At 40.8% G+C, this 16,053-nt stretch overlaps 1 protein-coding gene across 2 annotated transcripts; it reads right to left on the bottom strand.

The window, feature by feature from the left end:
• Positions 1-4,179: 4,179 nt before the first annotated feature.
• LOC311632468 (E3 ubiquitin-protein ligase RNF4-like) lies at positions 4,180-8,647 on the bottom strand. 2 transcript variants are annotated; one of them, XM_084904016.1, is made up of 2 exons: positions 8,506-8,647; positions 4,180-5,428 (listed from the first exon to the last, which is right to left on the bottom strand). In XM_084904016.1, exon 2 carries the CDS (start codon positions 5,201-5,203, stop codon positions 4,646-4,648), a length of 558 nt encoding a protein of 185 aa, XP_084760142.1. In that variant the 5' UTR covers positions 5,204-5,428; positions 8,506-8,647; the 3' UTR covers positions 4,180-4,645. The 2 variants fall into 2 exon arrangements, with proteins under 2 accessions (XP_084760142.1, XP_084760141.1); XM_084904015.1 differs by lacking the exon at positions 8,506-8,647 and adding an exon at positions 7,711-7,834.
• Positions 8,648-16,053: the final 7,406 nt, after the last annotated feature.

Genomic DNA, 16,053 nt, shown 5'->3' on the forward strand with positions numbered 1-16,053 from the left:
GTGGGAAGCATTTACCTACACCGCCATCTTGACCAGAAACTGTCATTTTCCTTTGTGGTTTTTTTTCTGACATCTGTGATTTTCAGAAAATGTCTTTACTGGTGGAAGCCAGTTTACACAGATTAATCCTCTATGACACAGATCCTCGCCTTTTTAATAGTGAATGAACACATCTACTTTCCAATGATTTATGATGAAGGTATAACGTATTTCTGTGATTATGTTTCTAAGGGATTGGGGAAATATTCATAAGTTACTTCTTCTGATCTGAAATTTTCAACCAATTAATCAAGGCTGACAGTGAGGAAGATAAAATCAAACAAATAACAAAGAACTGCTTGAATACCGATAATTAAGAGACATGAATTAAACTATTTCATAAATTATTTTAAAGGATATCTTCATCAGGACCATAGAGAAACATGTATGCCTATACTTTTTTATCCCAGAAAAATAAAGCCAAAGGACTTAAAAAAATCCTTGTAAGATAAGTATTATTATGCCATTTTTAAAGAAATTAAAGCTTAAGGAGGTTGCATAACTTGCTAAGGTCACTCAGGAATTAAGTGAAGGAGCCTGAATTTGAACTATTTATTTGACCCTAAAGTCCATTATCCTAATCTTTGAGTCAGCAGAGAACCAATCAATGTTTTCTGCAATTGAATTTATCAAATGGGCCAACTTTGTGAGGCAAAATAACTAGAACAACTTCCCACTGCTCTCTAGGGGAGGAATAGAATTGGAAACCAAAGAAGATTCTGAAATTTCTCTACCTAGAAACCTTAAGAAATCACACCACTGCCAGCCTCTTAGTGAAAGCTTAACCTTAGGGCATAGGGAGGGAAGTTCAAGTCAAGGATTGATATTTGTCCGTAGAAAGCCTGTGACTTGCAGGAATCATCTTCTGAAGAAGCACATCCACTTTCTCCCATTAACCTTGGACGTTCTCATAGAGCAGAGAAAAGGCAAGAAGTAGAGCAGTGAAATCCTTGGAAGCCTGTAGAAGAAATACCTGATTTCCCCCAGAGTTGTGGGGATCTTTCCTGAGAAGTTTCGGATTGTGAACTTTTGAAATCATGAATACTAAAATATTTAAGGGGACCTGTTGCTTTTTAAGGGCATTGTTGCATATTTTAGGTCATGTTTTGCTTTTCAGAGTGTGGTAGGAATAGGCAACAGTGTATTTTTTTTTCTCTAGAAATTATTAAAATAATACTTATAACTGTTCCAACAGTTAAGGACAGAGAAGAGGAGGAGAAAATCCCAGCCGAGGAAATTAGAACCTCATGTTAATGATTAATATTCATTTAAATCGAACTTGTAAGAAGTGGAAACTGATGGAAATGATAGCTCTAATGAGGATTTGTGTTAAATCATAAGGATTTGTGTTAAAATTTCTTGTTGATAAGTTTTAGCAAGTTTTTCCAGCTTTCTTATGTAAACAAACATTGTATTTTATCTGTCTAGAGAACCATTAATTCAAAATATTACTTCCTTTATTTAGCTTTGAATTGATATCAAAGAAATTCAACTAAAAATCTTTAACCTCTGAAAATCAACTTTGCTTTAAATATAAAATACCAAGTTATACTTAATAATCTTTTTCAATATAAAACAAAGCGAGACATAAATAAGGAAAGTAAATCTTTATAGCACTTAACTTAATTTTTCTTAAAAATTTTTTTTCAAAAGTTTATGGTAGGTTTCATTACTTTTCTACAATCTCTCTTATCTAAATTCTCAGTTATTTCAAGACCTGGAGGAGTATAGAAGATATAAGCTGTCATAGTTAAATATTTCCCTAAATATCTCTTCATGTCTAAAATGCATACTTCCTTCTCATTGGGTTTTCCAAATTATACCTAGAAAGCCAGCTGAGTTAGAAGATTAACTCACCTCCATTTAAGTTCTGTCATCAGGCCACCAGGGCACAGGCAGACGGGAACCGGAGCCCAGAGGCTCAGGTGGCTGTGGCCAGGAGACCAGGACCTGGAAGCTTGCTAAGAATGGACTCAGAGCATGGCAGAAGGAGGACAAAGCTCAGGAGCTGGAGAGAAGAGGCCAGGCCGGGCTGAGGTCTGGCAGATTCCGTGGCAGTTTGTCAGTTGCTCTGACCATCATTAGCTTAAGAAAAAGAGAAACCCTGACTCGAATGGCCTACCTGCCCACATTTTTTGGGGGGGGAAGGGGAGGAAAGCAACTCATTTAGATTTCAGGCGGCAGTCTAATATTTATTTATTTATTTATTTATTTATTTATTTATTTATTTATTGGCAGTCCAATCTTAAGATTCACATATCCCCATTTCTGAACTAGGGTGCTCTACAAAATAAAAAATAATCATCATCTGTCCATAAGCCTAATACATGAGCAATAACCACTTTGTCCCTTATGATCCCGTCACAGCATTGAGACCCCAGTTAAGTAGCTTTAATAGAGAGCTCTTCCATCTCTCAGAGTTCACACTGAGAAATTAACAAATGCCTAGAAAATCCCTAAGGAAGCAAAATGAGAAAAGCCTCATTTCAAACAACTTTCTTCATCAGTTTTAGCTCACAGATACATGGCTAGACTGTGCTCCTGAGTGACCATCATAGAACCAAATAGCTTTTCTTACAGTAATTCCTCTAACTCAGTATATTTTCTCGAATATCTAAGTCCTGCCCAACTGTCCAGGCTTAATTCCCACAACTCTTTCCCTCCTCCGCCCCCATGTTTGGGGTTGCCCAAAATATGCCATGCTTCTGTGGTTTGTACATGCTGTCCCTTCTGTGAGATTACCCTTCCCCGAATCCAATCATGATTTCTTTATTAAACTGCTGTAACCAGCACCCAAACTTTACCCTCGCCCTATTTCTTGTAGAAAAGATTTTGCTGGCTCTATACCAGGGTTTCTCAACTTCAGCCCTATTGATAGTTTGAAATGATTAAGTGTTTGTTGTGGGAGAGTGGGGGGGGGGGGGCTATCCTGTGAATGTTGGGATGCTTAGCATCTGCTCACTAGATACCAGTAACAATCCCCTAATTTGTGACAATCAAAAATGTCCCCAGACATTGCCAAATATCTGCTGACAGTTTGGAGGTGAGACCTACCCCCTGTTGAGAACTACTGCTTTACACCCTGGATCTGTGTACACACGTGGACACAATTCTTTTAATCTCTTATGGCACATCTCCCCTTCACTAAATTGTGAACTGCTGGGTTGTGCTGTTCTTGCCCACTTTGACAGTACATGGCATTCATTGAATCAAATTTCTGTCAAGTAAGTGACTATGATAATGCTGATGATCACCTAGAAACTATGTCCCTAAGTTAAAAAAAAAATTAATTTGGTTTCGTCTTGAATAATTTTGTTGTTGGCTAGAATGTTTAGCAATTTTTAGTAAATGTGATTATATTAAATCCTAAAATCTGCACATTCTAAAGCGTTTAGCCGAGGAGAGAGAATACTGTCCTAGAAGACAAAAGCCTGTCACCTAGCAGAGCACTGGCTAACCTTGGCTAAGATGTAACTCCTCCGGGAATGATTTCTTCCACCTGTGGAATCTGAATTCCCAAGATTTCCCATCTATCTCTAAAGTTTGTGATCCCAAAACCTACAATACATAGCAAGCGGTCCCAAATTTCACAGGGGGACATATAAAATTTTAATTTCATTATTTAAAAACAAAGTTGGGGATAGATAGTGGACAGTTATGTCTAAGAAACTACACCAGGTTTTACCACATAATTGGTGGAGGGGGAGACAAAGTCAGAAACCAAAGTTGCTTTTCTTTTCCAAGCCTCAGTCTTATCATATATAACATAGAAATGATAATGCCTACTTCATAGGATCATTGTGAAGATCAGCTCATCAGCGCAGTAGAAGGCAGGCATTCCTGTAAAGCCAGGGTGAAGGCAGCCCCTCTCTGGCTTGGCAGGTCAGAGAGCACAGAACCACAGCTCTAGATTTCAGTGTTCCTAGGCAACCCCCCAGGCCGACCTTGAAAACCACCAGTCCCAGCAGGACCTGGTGCCTGCCCAGGTTAATACCCAACTCCACCCTGCTGGTTGGACAGGAAGGACTGACTTCCTTCCATTCAGTGGAATCAGGAAATCCAGAGAAAGCCAGAGACAGCATCCTGCCTAGTCCATTAATTAAAATAAGGGCTCGATTGCTCTAAACAAGACCCAGTATAATGGTTGCTTAAACAAGAATGAAGTTTATTTATTTATCTCATAAAAGTCCAAACTCATATTTGTGGCTCTGGTTTTCGGAGTTGTCAGTCTCCCAGCTTCCTTCCATTTGCCTGCTCCCGCGTCTCTAGGATGTTGCTCTTATTTACATGATCCAAAATGCCCACATGTGACCAGTTAAAAATTGATTTCTATGAGAAAAAAAAGGGAAAATTGCTATGAGGACAACCACCAGTCTCTGATTCACTATAGCAACAGAAGTCCAGGCCTGCAAGCATGAAGCCAAAGGAATAAAAAAGCAGTCTCGTCATTTGTGAACAATAAAAGAGTTTTCATGCACTCCAGAGAATAATTTTTAAAATCAGGCTTTTGGAGCTCAGAGCATTGACACCAACAACTCCATAGTTTCTGCACAAGGACATGGAAAAATCGTCAGGGGGTTGTCTATCCTGAGCAACACAGCACACATTATATATAAATGCGGTGGTACTGACGGCGGTCAATTTTTTTCAAACAAACTGGGCAATTTTTAGTATTTCTAAGGAAAGTGCAGAGGCACTGACTACAGAAGATGTGGCCACAGGCTGTAGAATAGATGTGTCGTCTACTCAATTCCATCTCCAAGTACCCATCCATACAAATCCGGCACTGGATATAACCAGGTAGTGTTTCTTTTTCCAGGGCATTGTGGGAAGCACTGTTGGTCACATATACATCTCTGTCTCCCATCACCCCCTTCTTGTCGCTGCTCACCACACAGATGCCAGCTTGTCCTCGCAATGGCCTTGTGTTCCTCCTTGGCCTCCTCCTTTCCTCAATAAACACAACAGCATCATGGTCAGTTAGGTCAATCACTGCAGGTTCTAGAGAGTCAGAGGTGAGGTCAACCACTTCCTCACTCTCTCCGAGTTCTATCAGTTTTGATTCCAACACCATCTCGGGAGCTGGGCCTCCACCCCCAGCTGTACGAAATTCTCGAGCTTGTCTAGAATTCGCCACTCTACCATCGCATGAACTTGCACTCATTGTGCTTTTTGAACCCAGTCCTCAGTTTTCAGTGAATGTTAGAAGTCCTTGGTGTCTCACAGATGTGATCAGTCCCTCTCTGACTTACACAAGAATTTAAAGTCCAGATTTTCGAGTCTATCTGGTTCTGGTTCCGGTCCTGGCTCCACCTCCACAACTGCTGTGCTCCACGGGGGCGAGCAGGGGTGAATCTTCTGGGAGCCACTTATAAAACTGAATTTTTAACTGAAAAAGGAGGGAAAAAAGCTTTATGAATATTTAAAGTAAGATTGTTAGTGGTATAAAATGTATAGATATATAAAGGACATGCATATCAAACTTTTTTTATAGTTACGCATTGAAACAAAGCCTAAGCTTTGTGTCCCTCCTTATTCCATGTCCAGATGATGGAGGGAGAAGGGCACACATGATCCAAAATGCCTTATAGGAAGAAAAGCACACAATCATTAGGCTAAGTCACACAATCATAAGCACCAAGAAAAGCTCACAACTTCACTCAAGATCCATTAGGAGGAATTCCAGGGTACACTGTAAAAATGGAGAGACCAAAAAGTTTTGTGCATATTTGAGTTTCTAATAGCAACTAAGAAATGAACTATTGAGTCTATGCACAAAAGCTTCATCTTTCCCAGAATTCTCTAAAAGGGGCACAAGTGGAGTTTTGAAGAATTTTGGCCCAGATTCTGTTCCAGGAAAGAGGGGATGGAGTTCAAGTACCCATCACAGACAGTTTGGTTTGAGTCTTCTCTCTGTGGCTTTTGGGTACGTGACCTAGAAGGTTAAAGTTCTTAAAACTTTATGAAAGCTCTATAAATTATTTTGTAATTTTAAAATAATGTATCATTAGTCATTAAGAAAATGCAAATAAAAGCCATAATCAGATGCCATTTCACAGTGAGTAGGATGGCAATAATATAAAAGATAATAAGTGTTGGCAAGGATACAGAAAAATTGGAACTCCCATACACTGCTGATGGGAATGTAAAATGATGTGACAGCTTTGGAGAACAGTTTGGAAGTTCCTCAGATGTTAAACATAGAGTTACCAGATGGCCCAGCAATTCCACTCCTCAGTTTATACCTAAGAGAATTGGAAGCGTAGGTTCACATGGAAAACTTGCATATGAATATTGACAACAGCATTATTCATAATAACAGAAAGTGGAAACAACTCAAATGTCCATTAACTGATGAATGAAAAAGCAAAATGTGGCAAATCCAGACAATGGGGAATTGTTTAATACAAAAAGGAATAAAGTGCTGATACTTGCTATAGTATGGATGACCTTTGAAAACTTCATATTAAGTGACATGTCAATCACAAAGACCACTTACTGTATGCTTCCATTTATATGAAATGTCAATAATAGGCAAATCCATGGGGAGACATGGGAGTGACTGCTAATGGATATAGGGTTTCTTTTGGGGATGATATAAATGTACTAAAATTGAGGTGATGGGCCCAAGTTAGGTAGCTCTGTTGGTTGGAGTGTCCTCCCATACACCAAAAGGTTGCAGGTGTGTATGGGAGGCAACCAATCGATGTTTTTCTCTCACATGGCTGTTTCTCTCTCTCTCCCCGCTTCCTCTTTTTCTGAAAAACAAAAACAAATCAATAAAATTGAAGTGATGGTTACACCAGTGTTTTTCAACCTTTTTTGGGCAAAGGCACACTTGTTTCATGAAAAAAATCACGAGGCACACCACCATTAGAAAATGTTAAAAAATTTAACTCTGTGCCTATATTGACTATATATAAAGTAATTCTCTTGAATAGGAATCAAATAAACACAAAGAAAGTATTTTATAATTACTTTATTATGAAATATTAAGTAAACAAAATAGTGAAAAATTATAAAATTCTTGTCTTGTCTGCACCTACGGCACACCAGGCAACATCTCGCAGCACACTAGTGTGCCGCAGAACAGTGGTTGAAAAACGCTGGGTTACACAACATTGTGAATATATTAAAAACCCACTGGATTATATAGTAATATAGGTAAATTGTATAGTTTGTGAATTATATCTCAATAAGGCTTTTGCCAAAATAAACACACAAGCTGTCATAGAAATGTTATACAAAACAGCTGACACAAATCTGGATTGAGACACAAATCTTAGAGCCTGGTTGAAGAAGTGTGGAGCACGAGAGGAAAACGGGGTGAGCCCAGAAGAGGGTGCAGTGCTCAGCGCTCCATCAGATGCACTGACACACTTACCTAGGCAATACTTTCCCACGGACACCTGCCTCTCACAGGATCACTACCCTTGTGGATGAAAAGGGGCCACATACTAAGCCTGACAAGCCCAGGGAAGGCCTGCATGGCAGCCTTACAAATTCAACAGCCAAAAGTAACCACATAGGATGGTCTGAAATTAACACTTTTTAACTAAAAGCAGTTTGTGGCAGATAGTCATGTTCTAGGCTAGAATCTTCCCTGACAAAAGTCAATCTTTACCTTCATTAAGCCTGTCTATTGTCTTTTTGCATCTTCCCATAACATACCTTTGGAATGTCAGGGTAAGGTCTGGGATTCCAGACCTCTTAGGGCACAGCCAATGCAACTGGGCATGAGACCACAAATCCTCTCACTGTTATTGAGATCACGTTCACTGCAGACAGTTAACTGTCCTTACCCACCTATGCAAAGATGTGTCTATCATTTTACCTTTAATCCAGTCCCAGAGGTTCCCACCACCACCTGCTTTCCCCTACCTCCCTAATCTATCACCAATGGATTTCATGTAACCCACTTATGCCTCCTCTTTTGGTCGAAATGTATAAAACAAGATGCCAAACTACCATTCTCTGGACCATTTTCTCAATTTGTAGAGATTTTGCTTCTCAGCAATTGTTGGCAGTTTTGCTCAAACAAACTCACAAAAATTCTCTACAGGTTTGAATGCTTCTTATGCTGACACCAGGTTTGAATGCTTCTTACGCTGACACTCTCAACCACTCAGGTGTTTGCCTTTCGGGACGCACCTGCCTCTCCCCCTCCTCGTGCGCCCAGGGAAAGCGAACCCTCGGGGAGCAGGCTGCGCAGCCCCGAAAGCAGTGCCCACCACCCCCAACCCCACTCACGCACCCGGCAGTTCATCAAAAACCTAAATATTTTGTGCTGTTCCTCTCCCCCTACCCAGGTAGCTACCCATTCCGGCCTCTCCGTGGCTTTCTTGTCTGATACTGAAGGAGCCCGAACGGGCTGAACCTGGCGGGGATGGCCGGAGTCCCAGGGCCAGGAAGAAGCGGCAGGAAGAGAGATGCGGAGGGAGAGGAGGACGCGGGGGAGGTACCCACCTTGACCGCGCCCAGGCTGGCAGCGGTGCCCAGCGAAGAACTGAGCTCAAGTAAGTCTCCGAGAGAGGAGTCGCGGCACTTATTCCCACCAGCCGGGTGGCAGAAGGCACCGGGGTGCTCCCCCTTTAACTCGCTAGTTTAGTTTTTCAACGGCCCAATCAAAACTCGAGCCCGGTGTGATCGTTACTGGTCTCTGGGCAAAAAGTGCTGTTATAAGTTAGAAAACGGGACTTCCCAGTCCCTTAGTTTCCGGTTTCTCTGAAGCCGCCTGCTTTCCGAGAAAAGGGAAGGGCGGGGTTGCGGGGCGGGGAGGGGACTTGTCCCCGCCTCCTCTTTACCCTAGTCGTTAGATCAACAACTCTACAAGGGTGGTTGTCAATTAAGGCAATGTTTCTTAAAGAGAAATTTGATAAATTAATGACTTACTTTTCCTTGTTTCAATAATGGGATCACTGCAGGTATTTAGAGGCTGAAGGGCACACACACACACACACACACACACACACACGTATGAAAAACATGCTTGTAATTTGGGCTTTACAATCACATGTGAAAACATGTTTGATTTTAATTTATTCCTTGAATATTTATCAACTACTATGTTAGGCCCATACACCCGAATTTTTCAGGAATGCAGCTATCAAGTTTTGTATGTTGTTCAAGGATATAGATATAGATATAGATATAGATATAGATATAGATATAGATATAGATATAGATATAGATAGGTAGATATTTTTTAATTGATTTTTTACAGAGAGGAAGGGAGAGTGATAGAGAGTTAGAATGCAGGCCAATGCTCTATCCACTGAGCCAAACCAGTTAGGGCTGTTGTTCAAGTTTTAAGGCCATTCACCATTCAGAGAATTACCCCACAACCAGCAATACCATATCTGAATCTGAGCCATCAATATAATGCAACTTCCAGTCTTCAATGTCATGGTTCTGTTAACCAAAGAAGAGATTTAGACTATAATAAAAAACAAAAAGCACTTATTTGAGCAAAGGATTGCAATCCAAGAAACATAGATTCATATAGCAATTCAAACTGCACTTTGGAGAGAACACAGAAAGGCAGGGTCCATAAAGGCAAAAACCACAAAATGCAAACGAATGATTGCTGGCTAGGTTCACAGGGATTGGCTAGTTCCAGTATGCAAATGACAGAGACAGAAAGTCCAAGTAGCAATTGTTTCAGGATGTTCATGACTTGCTAACCTAAAAATAAAAGGCCTTTCATAGTGAGTGGCAACAATTTTTTGAGATTAAAAAAATAAATTAAAAATCAGGAGGCTCTGATTCAGGCAGAAATCCAAATGGTGTTTCAATTAAGAGAACAAAGGCAACCCTGGCCAGTGTGGCTCAGTTGGTTGAGGGTTGTCTCCTACACTGCTGTCGGAGGGTTCAATTCCCAGTCAGGGCACATGTCCAAGTTGTGGCCTTTATCCCCAATGGAGTGCAGGCAGCAGATCAATGTTTCTCTCTCCCTCCCATTCCTTCTCTCTCTCTCTAAAATCAATTTAAAAAAAAAAAAAAAAGTTAAACTTCTCTCTGTATAACTGATTTCTCAATAAAAGCCTTAAAAAAAAAAAAAAAAAAGGAAGAAAGAAAAACCATTTTCAGAAATCCTGAGAGTGCCAAAAAAAGAGCTTTGTCTACAGATTAACCTTTGGAGGAGTTGTCCAGAGTGAGGACCATCTTTTACTTAAACCCCCCAAGGGAGCCGAGACCAGTTTGGCTCAGTGGATAGAGCGTCAGCCTGCGGACTGAAAGGTTCCAGGTTCGATTCCAGTCAAGGGCATGTACCTTGGTTGCAGGCACATCCCCAGTAGGGGGTGTGCAAGAGGCAGCTGATCGATGTCTCTCTCTCATCGATGTTTCTAACTCTCTATCCCTCTCTCTTCCTCTCTGTAAAAAATCAATAAAAATAAATATAAATAAATAAATAAATAAATAAATAAATAAATAAATAAAAATAAAGCCCCTGAGGGAAAGGAATTCCACCAGAGCAATTTGTGGGGTTTTCTTTCCCACCAGTTAAGCACCAAGAAGTTTTCCCTTGCGTCTATCTCCTTGCTGTGGGTTTAGATTATTTTACAGTCTAGTGAGCTGTGAAAATGAAGAACCACTAGAAGTAAAAGCAGCTATCTAGAGCTTTACATTTTACAGTGCCCTTCTTACCACTTCCTCTTGTCAGAATATCCCTGGTAGAGTGCCTGGCATAGAATAGAATTCCATATTTATTGAACAAATGATTAAATGAATAAATATTATGATGTAGGCATAATTATTCCTTTTTTGAATATGGTGATAAAGAGTCAAGCCAGGAATATGACTTTTCTCATTCCTTTTGTGGAATTAGAATTCAAACTCACATCTGAGTTCCTCGGCATTCACACTTTAATGCTAGCCCCTTAGAAACTAGGAACTTTTTTAAAAAAAATTTCTTTATTGATTACGGTGTTACATATGTGTCCTTATTCCCCCATTGCTCTACCAACCTCTCACTCATGCCCTCACCCCCCTGTTGTCTGTGTCCATTGGTTAGGCCTATATGCATGCATACAAGTCCTTTAGTTGATCTCTCCCCCCTATTCCCACTCTCTCCCCCACCCTCCCCTTAAGGTTCAATGGTTCGATCGATGTTTCTCTGTCTCTGGATCTATTTTTGTTCATCAGTTTATGTTGTTCATTATATTCCATAAATGAGTGAGATCATGTGATATTTATCTTCCTCTGACTGGCTTATTTCACTTAGCATAATGCTCTCCAGTTCTATCCATGCTGTTGCAAATGGTAAGAACTCCTTCTTTTTTACCGAGAAACTAGGAACTTTTAATAGAAGTTTGGGATGGCATGTGCTGTGGGCTCAGCAGATGTCACTATCAGAGGATGTTAACAGGAAACGCACAGTAGCAGACCGGTCCCATCACCAGCTTTTTCATATTTTGCTGCCAACAAAATCTCTAGCCCTTCAGATTACCCTCAGGTACTGGAGTGAACTGGAAATACCTGAGAGGTTTACATTTCACCCACTTCACACTCCTGGCAGCTTGTAGCCTACGACAGGAAAACCCAGCTCTTTCACTTTGAGGCAGAACAAACGCTGAGGTTCGTTCTTTGTTCTGGACCTCACTCTGAGAGAAGGCTGAGGGTGGGACTTCTGGAATCACACCACCCTCACTTGGCTTCTTCCCATTCCGTTCCCTTTGTCCCGCACTCCCTTATTGGTTTCTTCTGAAAGCCCTTTCTCAGTAAGTCACTTTCAGCCGAATCCTTGGCTCAGGGCCTGCTTCTGTGAGAACTCTGCCTGAGATGCTCACTGACTCTCCAGGTGATAAAAAATGGCATGCACACTTGCCATCTGTTTCCTAGCTACAGGTACATAGGGAACCACTTCAGATAGCGCTGTGACACTGTGTGTCAGCAGGAGTCCTCTCTGTTTTTCTAAGTGAAAACAATTAAAAGAGGAAGTGGCCCACGGAGAAAGGGGAAGTCTGAACATCATCCGTTAGGCCTGAGCGCTACAGAGAAAAATATCTCTTCAGTTTCGTAGACTTTTAGACAAAAAGCTGTACCTCCAACTAATGAGAGAAGGTATATGGAATTTAGTGCATAGTACCAGTAAGTGCTAAATACATGATCAAACTGTTATTTTTTTTATTATTACATTTACTAGGTGTTGTTGTTTCTTTTCTATCAGCCCTTCTTGTAGCTCTCCAAAGTATCAAAATAGTTTGGTTTTTTTAAAAAAAATATTTTTATTGATTTCAGAGAGGAAGGGAGAGGGAAATAGAAACATCAATGATGAGAGAGAATCATTGATTGGCTGCCTACACACACACACACACACACACACACACACACACACACACACACACACTATTGGAGATCCAGCTGGAAACCAGACAGGTATAAGCCCTAACCAGGAATCCAACCATGAATTCTTGGTTCATAGGTCGATGTTCAACCACTGAGTCACTCCAGCTGGGCCCTTTTTAATATTTATATTCTGAATGCTGGGACATTCCTGCGATTTCATACTTTTTTTTTTTTTTTTTTTTGTAAGAGAAATGAATTATACTTCTGGGATATTTAATGGTTAACTGCTCTTTTGGCTCCAGAAGGAGCCTTCCCCTCTTGGGTGTGTCATGTAGCAGGCAGTCGGGGGCCTGCTGGTCACACCCCATGTCAGTTTGTGGTTCTGAAATGGGCAACAAAGGCATAGTCCGGAGGAGTATTACATGGGACCATTAGCCAGCAAACAAGCTTTTCACAAAATAGTTCTGTTGAATGACATGGAACAGGAAGTCCTTTATAATTGAACTCAACGGGTCTCAACCTTGGCTACACATTAGAACCATCTAGAGATTTTTTTTAAAAAAAACCCACAGCAAAGAGAGAATCTGCTGGAGTAGATTTCTAAGGGGTGAGGAGAGCTCAATAAAATGTTGGTTTCCATAAAAATAAATAAATAAATAAATAAATGCCATAATATAAAATGGAGAGTGATGGGTACACAGTGGGGTCCAAAAGGTGATAATCTCCGTCGTGAACATTTATGATATTTTTTTTTAATTTTCATTATTTGATGAGGACAATTTATATATATATTTTTATTGATTTTTCAGAGAGGAAGAGAGAGGGATAGAGAGTTAGAAACATCGATGAGAGAGAATCATCGACCAGCTGCCTCTTGCACACCCCCTACTGGGGATGTGCCCGCAACCAACGTACATGCCCTTAACCGGAATCGAACCCGGGACCTTTCAGTCCGCAGACCGACGCTCTACCACTGAGCCAAACCGGTGCCGGCTGATGAGGACAATTTAAAAACAATTTTACAATACATTTTCTAAAAGGAAAGTTTTATATATTAACTAGAGGCCTGATGCATGAAATTTGTGCAAGAGTAGGCCTTCCTTCCCCCAGCTGCTGGCACTGGCTTCCCTCCGGCACCCAGGACCCAGGCTTCTCTCCAGCACATGGGAACCAGGCTTCCCTCACAGCCCAGGCTTCGTCTGGAAGGTCATCCGGAAGGACATATTATGCTTTTATTATTATAGATTAGCCAAATAATTCTTCAAATAATCAATTTGCTTCAAACTGAGAGACAAGTTGCCTTCTGCTTGGGAGAGGGGGTGGGTCTTATGGTTTCCAGCTTCCTTCCATTTGGCCAGGCCATGGTAGGTGATAGTTGGCTCAACTCCCACATTTCCCAGTACATAGAAGGGCAGAACATGGGCCACACTGATGGCCATGGTGAGCAGCAGGAGAGAAACATCTCTGCTTAAAGTAGGAGCCTGTACTGTTTCACCATCACTCATCCACTCCCAACCCTCCCCCAATCCCTTCCCCCATGGACACACACCGGAAAATGTCAGCTGAAACTCAGCCAATGGCTTTCAGCAAATTAATTTCCTAACAGGCTAGTCAGCTTCTTTTGTTTACCCTTCTCCTTGAGTAACCACTTACAGTAATTTAGGCCATGAATTTACAGATGTGTATGATACAAATATATAATTCATGACATTTTTCTAGAAATTACTTTTTTATTTCAGCAATATAGCATGGTTATTCTTCTATGTCAGTGTGTAAGGTCTAATTCTTTATTATCAACACTGAGACTTTTGTTTAATTTGCATGGCACAATTGTATTTAATGAGAATAGTTAAGCCCCAATATTCCTCCTCTCTGATCAGTTTGTGGTTCTGAAATGGGCAACAAAGGCATAGTCCGGAGGAGTATTACATGGGACCATTAGCCAGCAAACAAGCTTTTCACAAAATAGTTCTGTTGAATGACATGGAACAGGAAGTCCTTTATAATTGAACTCAACGGGTCTCAACCTTGGCTACACATTAGAACCATCTAGAGATTTTTTTTAAAAAAAACCCACAATATTGTGAAAACTTATGTCCACACAAAAGCCTGCACACGATATTTGTATCATCCTTATTCGTAATTGCCAAATTTTGGAACCATTATGTTCTTCATTAGTTGCATGGATAAATGGACTGAGGTACACCTGGACAAAGGCATATTGTTTAACACTAAAAAGTAATGCACTATCAAGTCATGAAAAGACACGAATGAACCATAAATGCACATTACTAACTGAAAGGACCCAATTTGAAAAGGCTACATACTGCATGCGTCCAACTATATGACATACTGGATAAGGCAAAACTGAGGAGGGTAACAAGATCAGTGGTTGCTGCAAGTTGGGGGGCGGGGGGGCCAAGAAGGAGGAATGAATGTTGGGAGTACAGAGGGTGTTTAGGACTGTGAACTACTCTGTATACCATAATGATGGACACATGTCATTATACACTTGTCCAAACCCATAGGACATACAACACTCCAAGAGTGAATCAAAAAGTAAACTATGCCTTTGGTGCTAATGATGTCAATGTGGGTCATCAGCTGTAACAAATGCACCACTCTGGTCAGGGATGTTGATAATGGGGGAGGCTGCAGTTGGTGGGGGGCAGGGAATATATGGGAAATCTCTGCACCTTCCTCTCAAGTTTGCTATTTTCCTAAAACTGCTCTAAAAACATAAGGACTTAATTTAAGATAATAATACTGTTGTCTGTCTGGGCTCCACCCTTAGAGACTGGTTTAGTTGCTCTGGATTGGAACCTAGAAAACTGGGTGTGGGGGTGTTTGTTTGTTTGTTTGTTTGTTTTTTAATAGACTCTATTTTTTAGAGCTGGTATGTGTGTGTTTTTAAAATATGTTTTTACTAATTTCAGAGAGGAAGGGAAGGGAGAGAAAGAGAAACATCAATGATGAGAGAGAATCATTAATAGGCTGCCTCGTACATGCCCCCTACTGGGGATGGAGCCCTCAACCCGGGCATGATCCCTGACTAGGAATTGAATCATGACCACATGTTTCATAGGTTGACACTCAACCACTGAGCTGTACTGGCCAGGCATGAGCTGATATGTTTTAAAAAGTACCACAGATAATTCTACTGTGCGTCAGGAGTGAATAGTTATTGGTGTAAGTCACCCTTCAATTTTCTCAGGTAAGTTCCTACAGATCTTCCCTCAGGTATTTTTGCTCCACTGTTTGAAATAACCCACACCTGTCATACCTCTATACATCTCAAAATTTCCCCCCCTGAGGACCCCAGCCCCACTCACCAACAGGGAGGACCACTTTCCATCAAGTGTCAGCCCCAGCAAATAAACGGCTTCCCTAACACCTACCTAAAGTGTTTTGTTGCTCCCTTAACACACTTTCCTATGACCTAGTTTTTTGGGCTTACCTATGCTACCTATACTCTTTATCAGGATGCATTAATTGTTTGAGTGCATGTCTGCCACTCCACTAAACTGAGCAATTTGAGAGTAGTGTTGTGTTTTATTCATCTTGTCGGTACCTAGCACTAGCTAACTGAATTTTTTGGTCAAATAAAAAAAAAAATGCACCAAGAGGGTCATCATGTATAAACTATGCCTTGAAACTGAAAAACCTAGTATTTTTCATTCCACGTTTATCTACTGCTTGCTAAACTATGAAATTCTCCAGAAACTC

The sequence above is a fragment of the Pipistrellus hanaki genome (assembly GCF_964339955.1).
Source record: "Pipistrellus hanaki genome assembly, chromosome: 1".
Lineage (NCBI taxonomy): Eukaryota > Metazoa > Chordata > Mammalia > Chiroptera > Vespertilionidae > Pipistrellus > Pipistrellus hanaki.

Bases quoted from the DNA above. Each gene is read 5' to 3' on its own strand.
- LOC311632468 (XM_084904016.1), bottom strand. From the start codon at position 5,203: ATGAGTGCAAGTTCATGCGATGGTAGAGTGGCGAATTCTAGACAAGCT.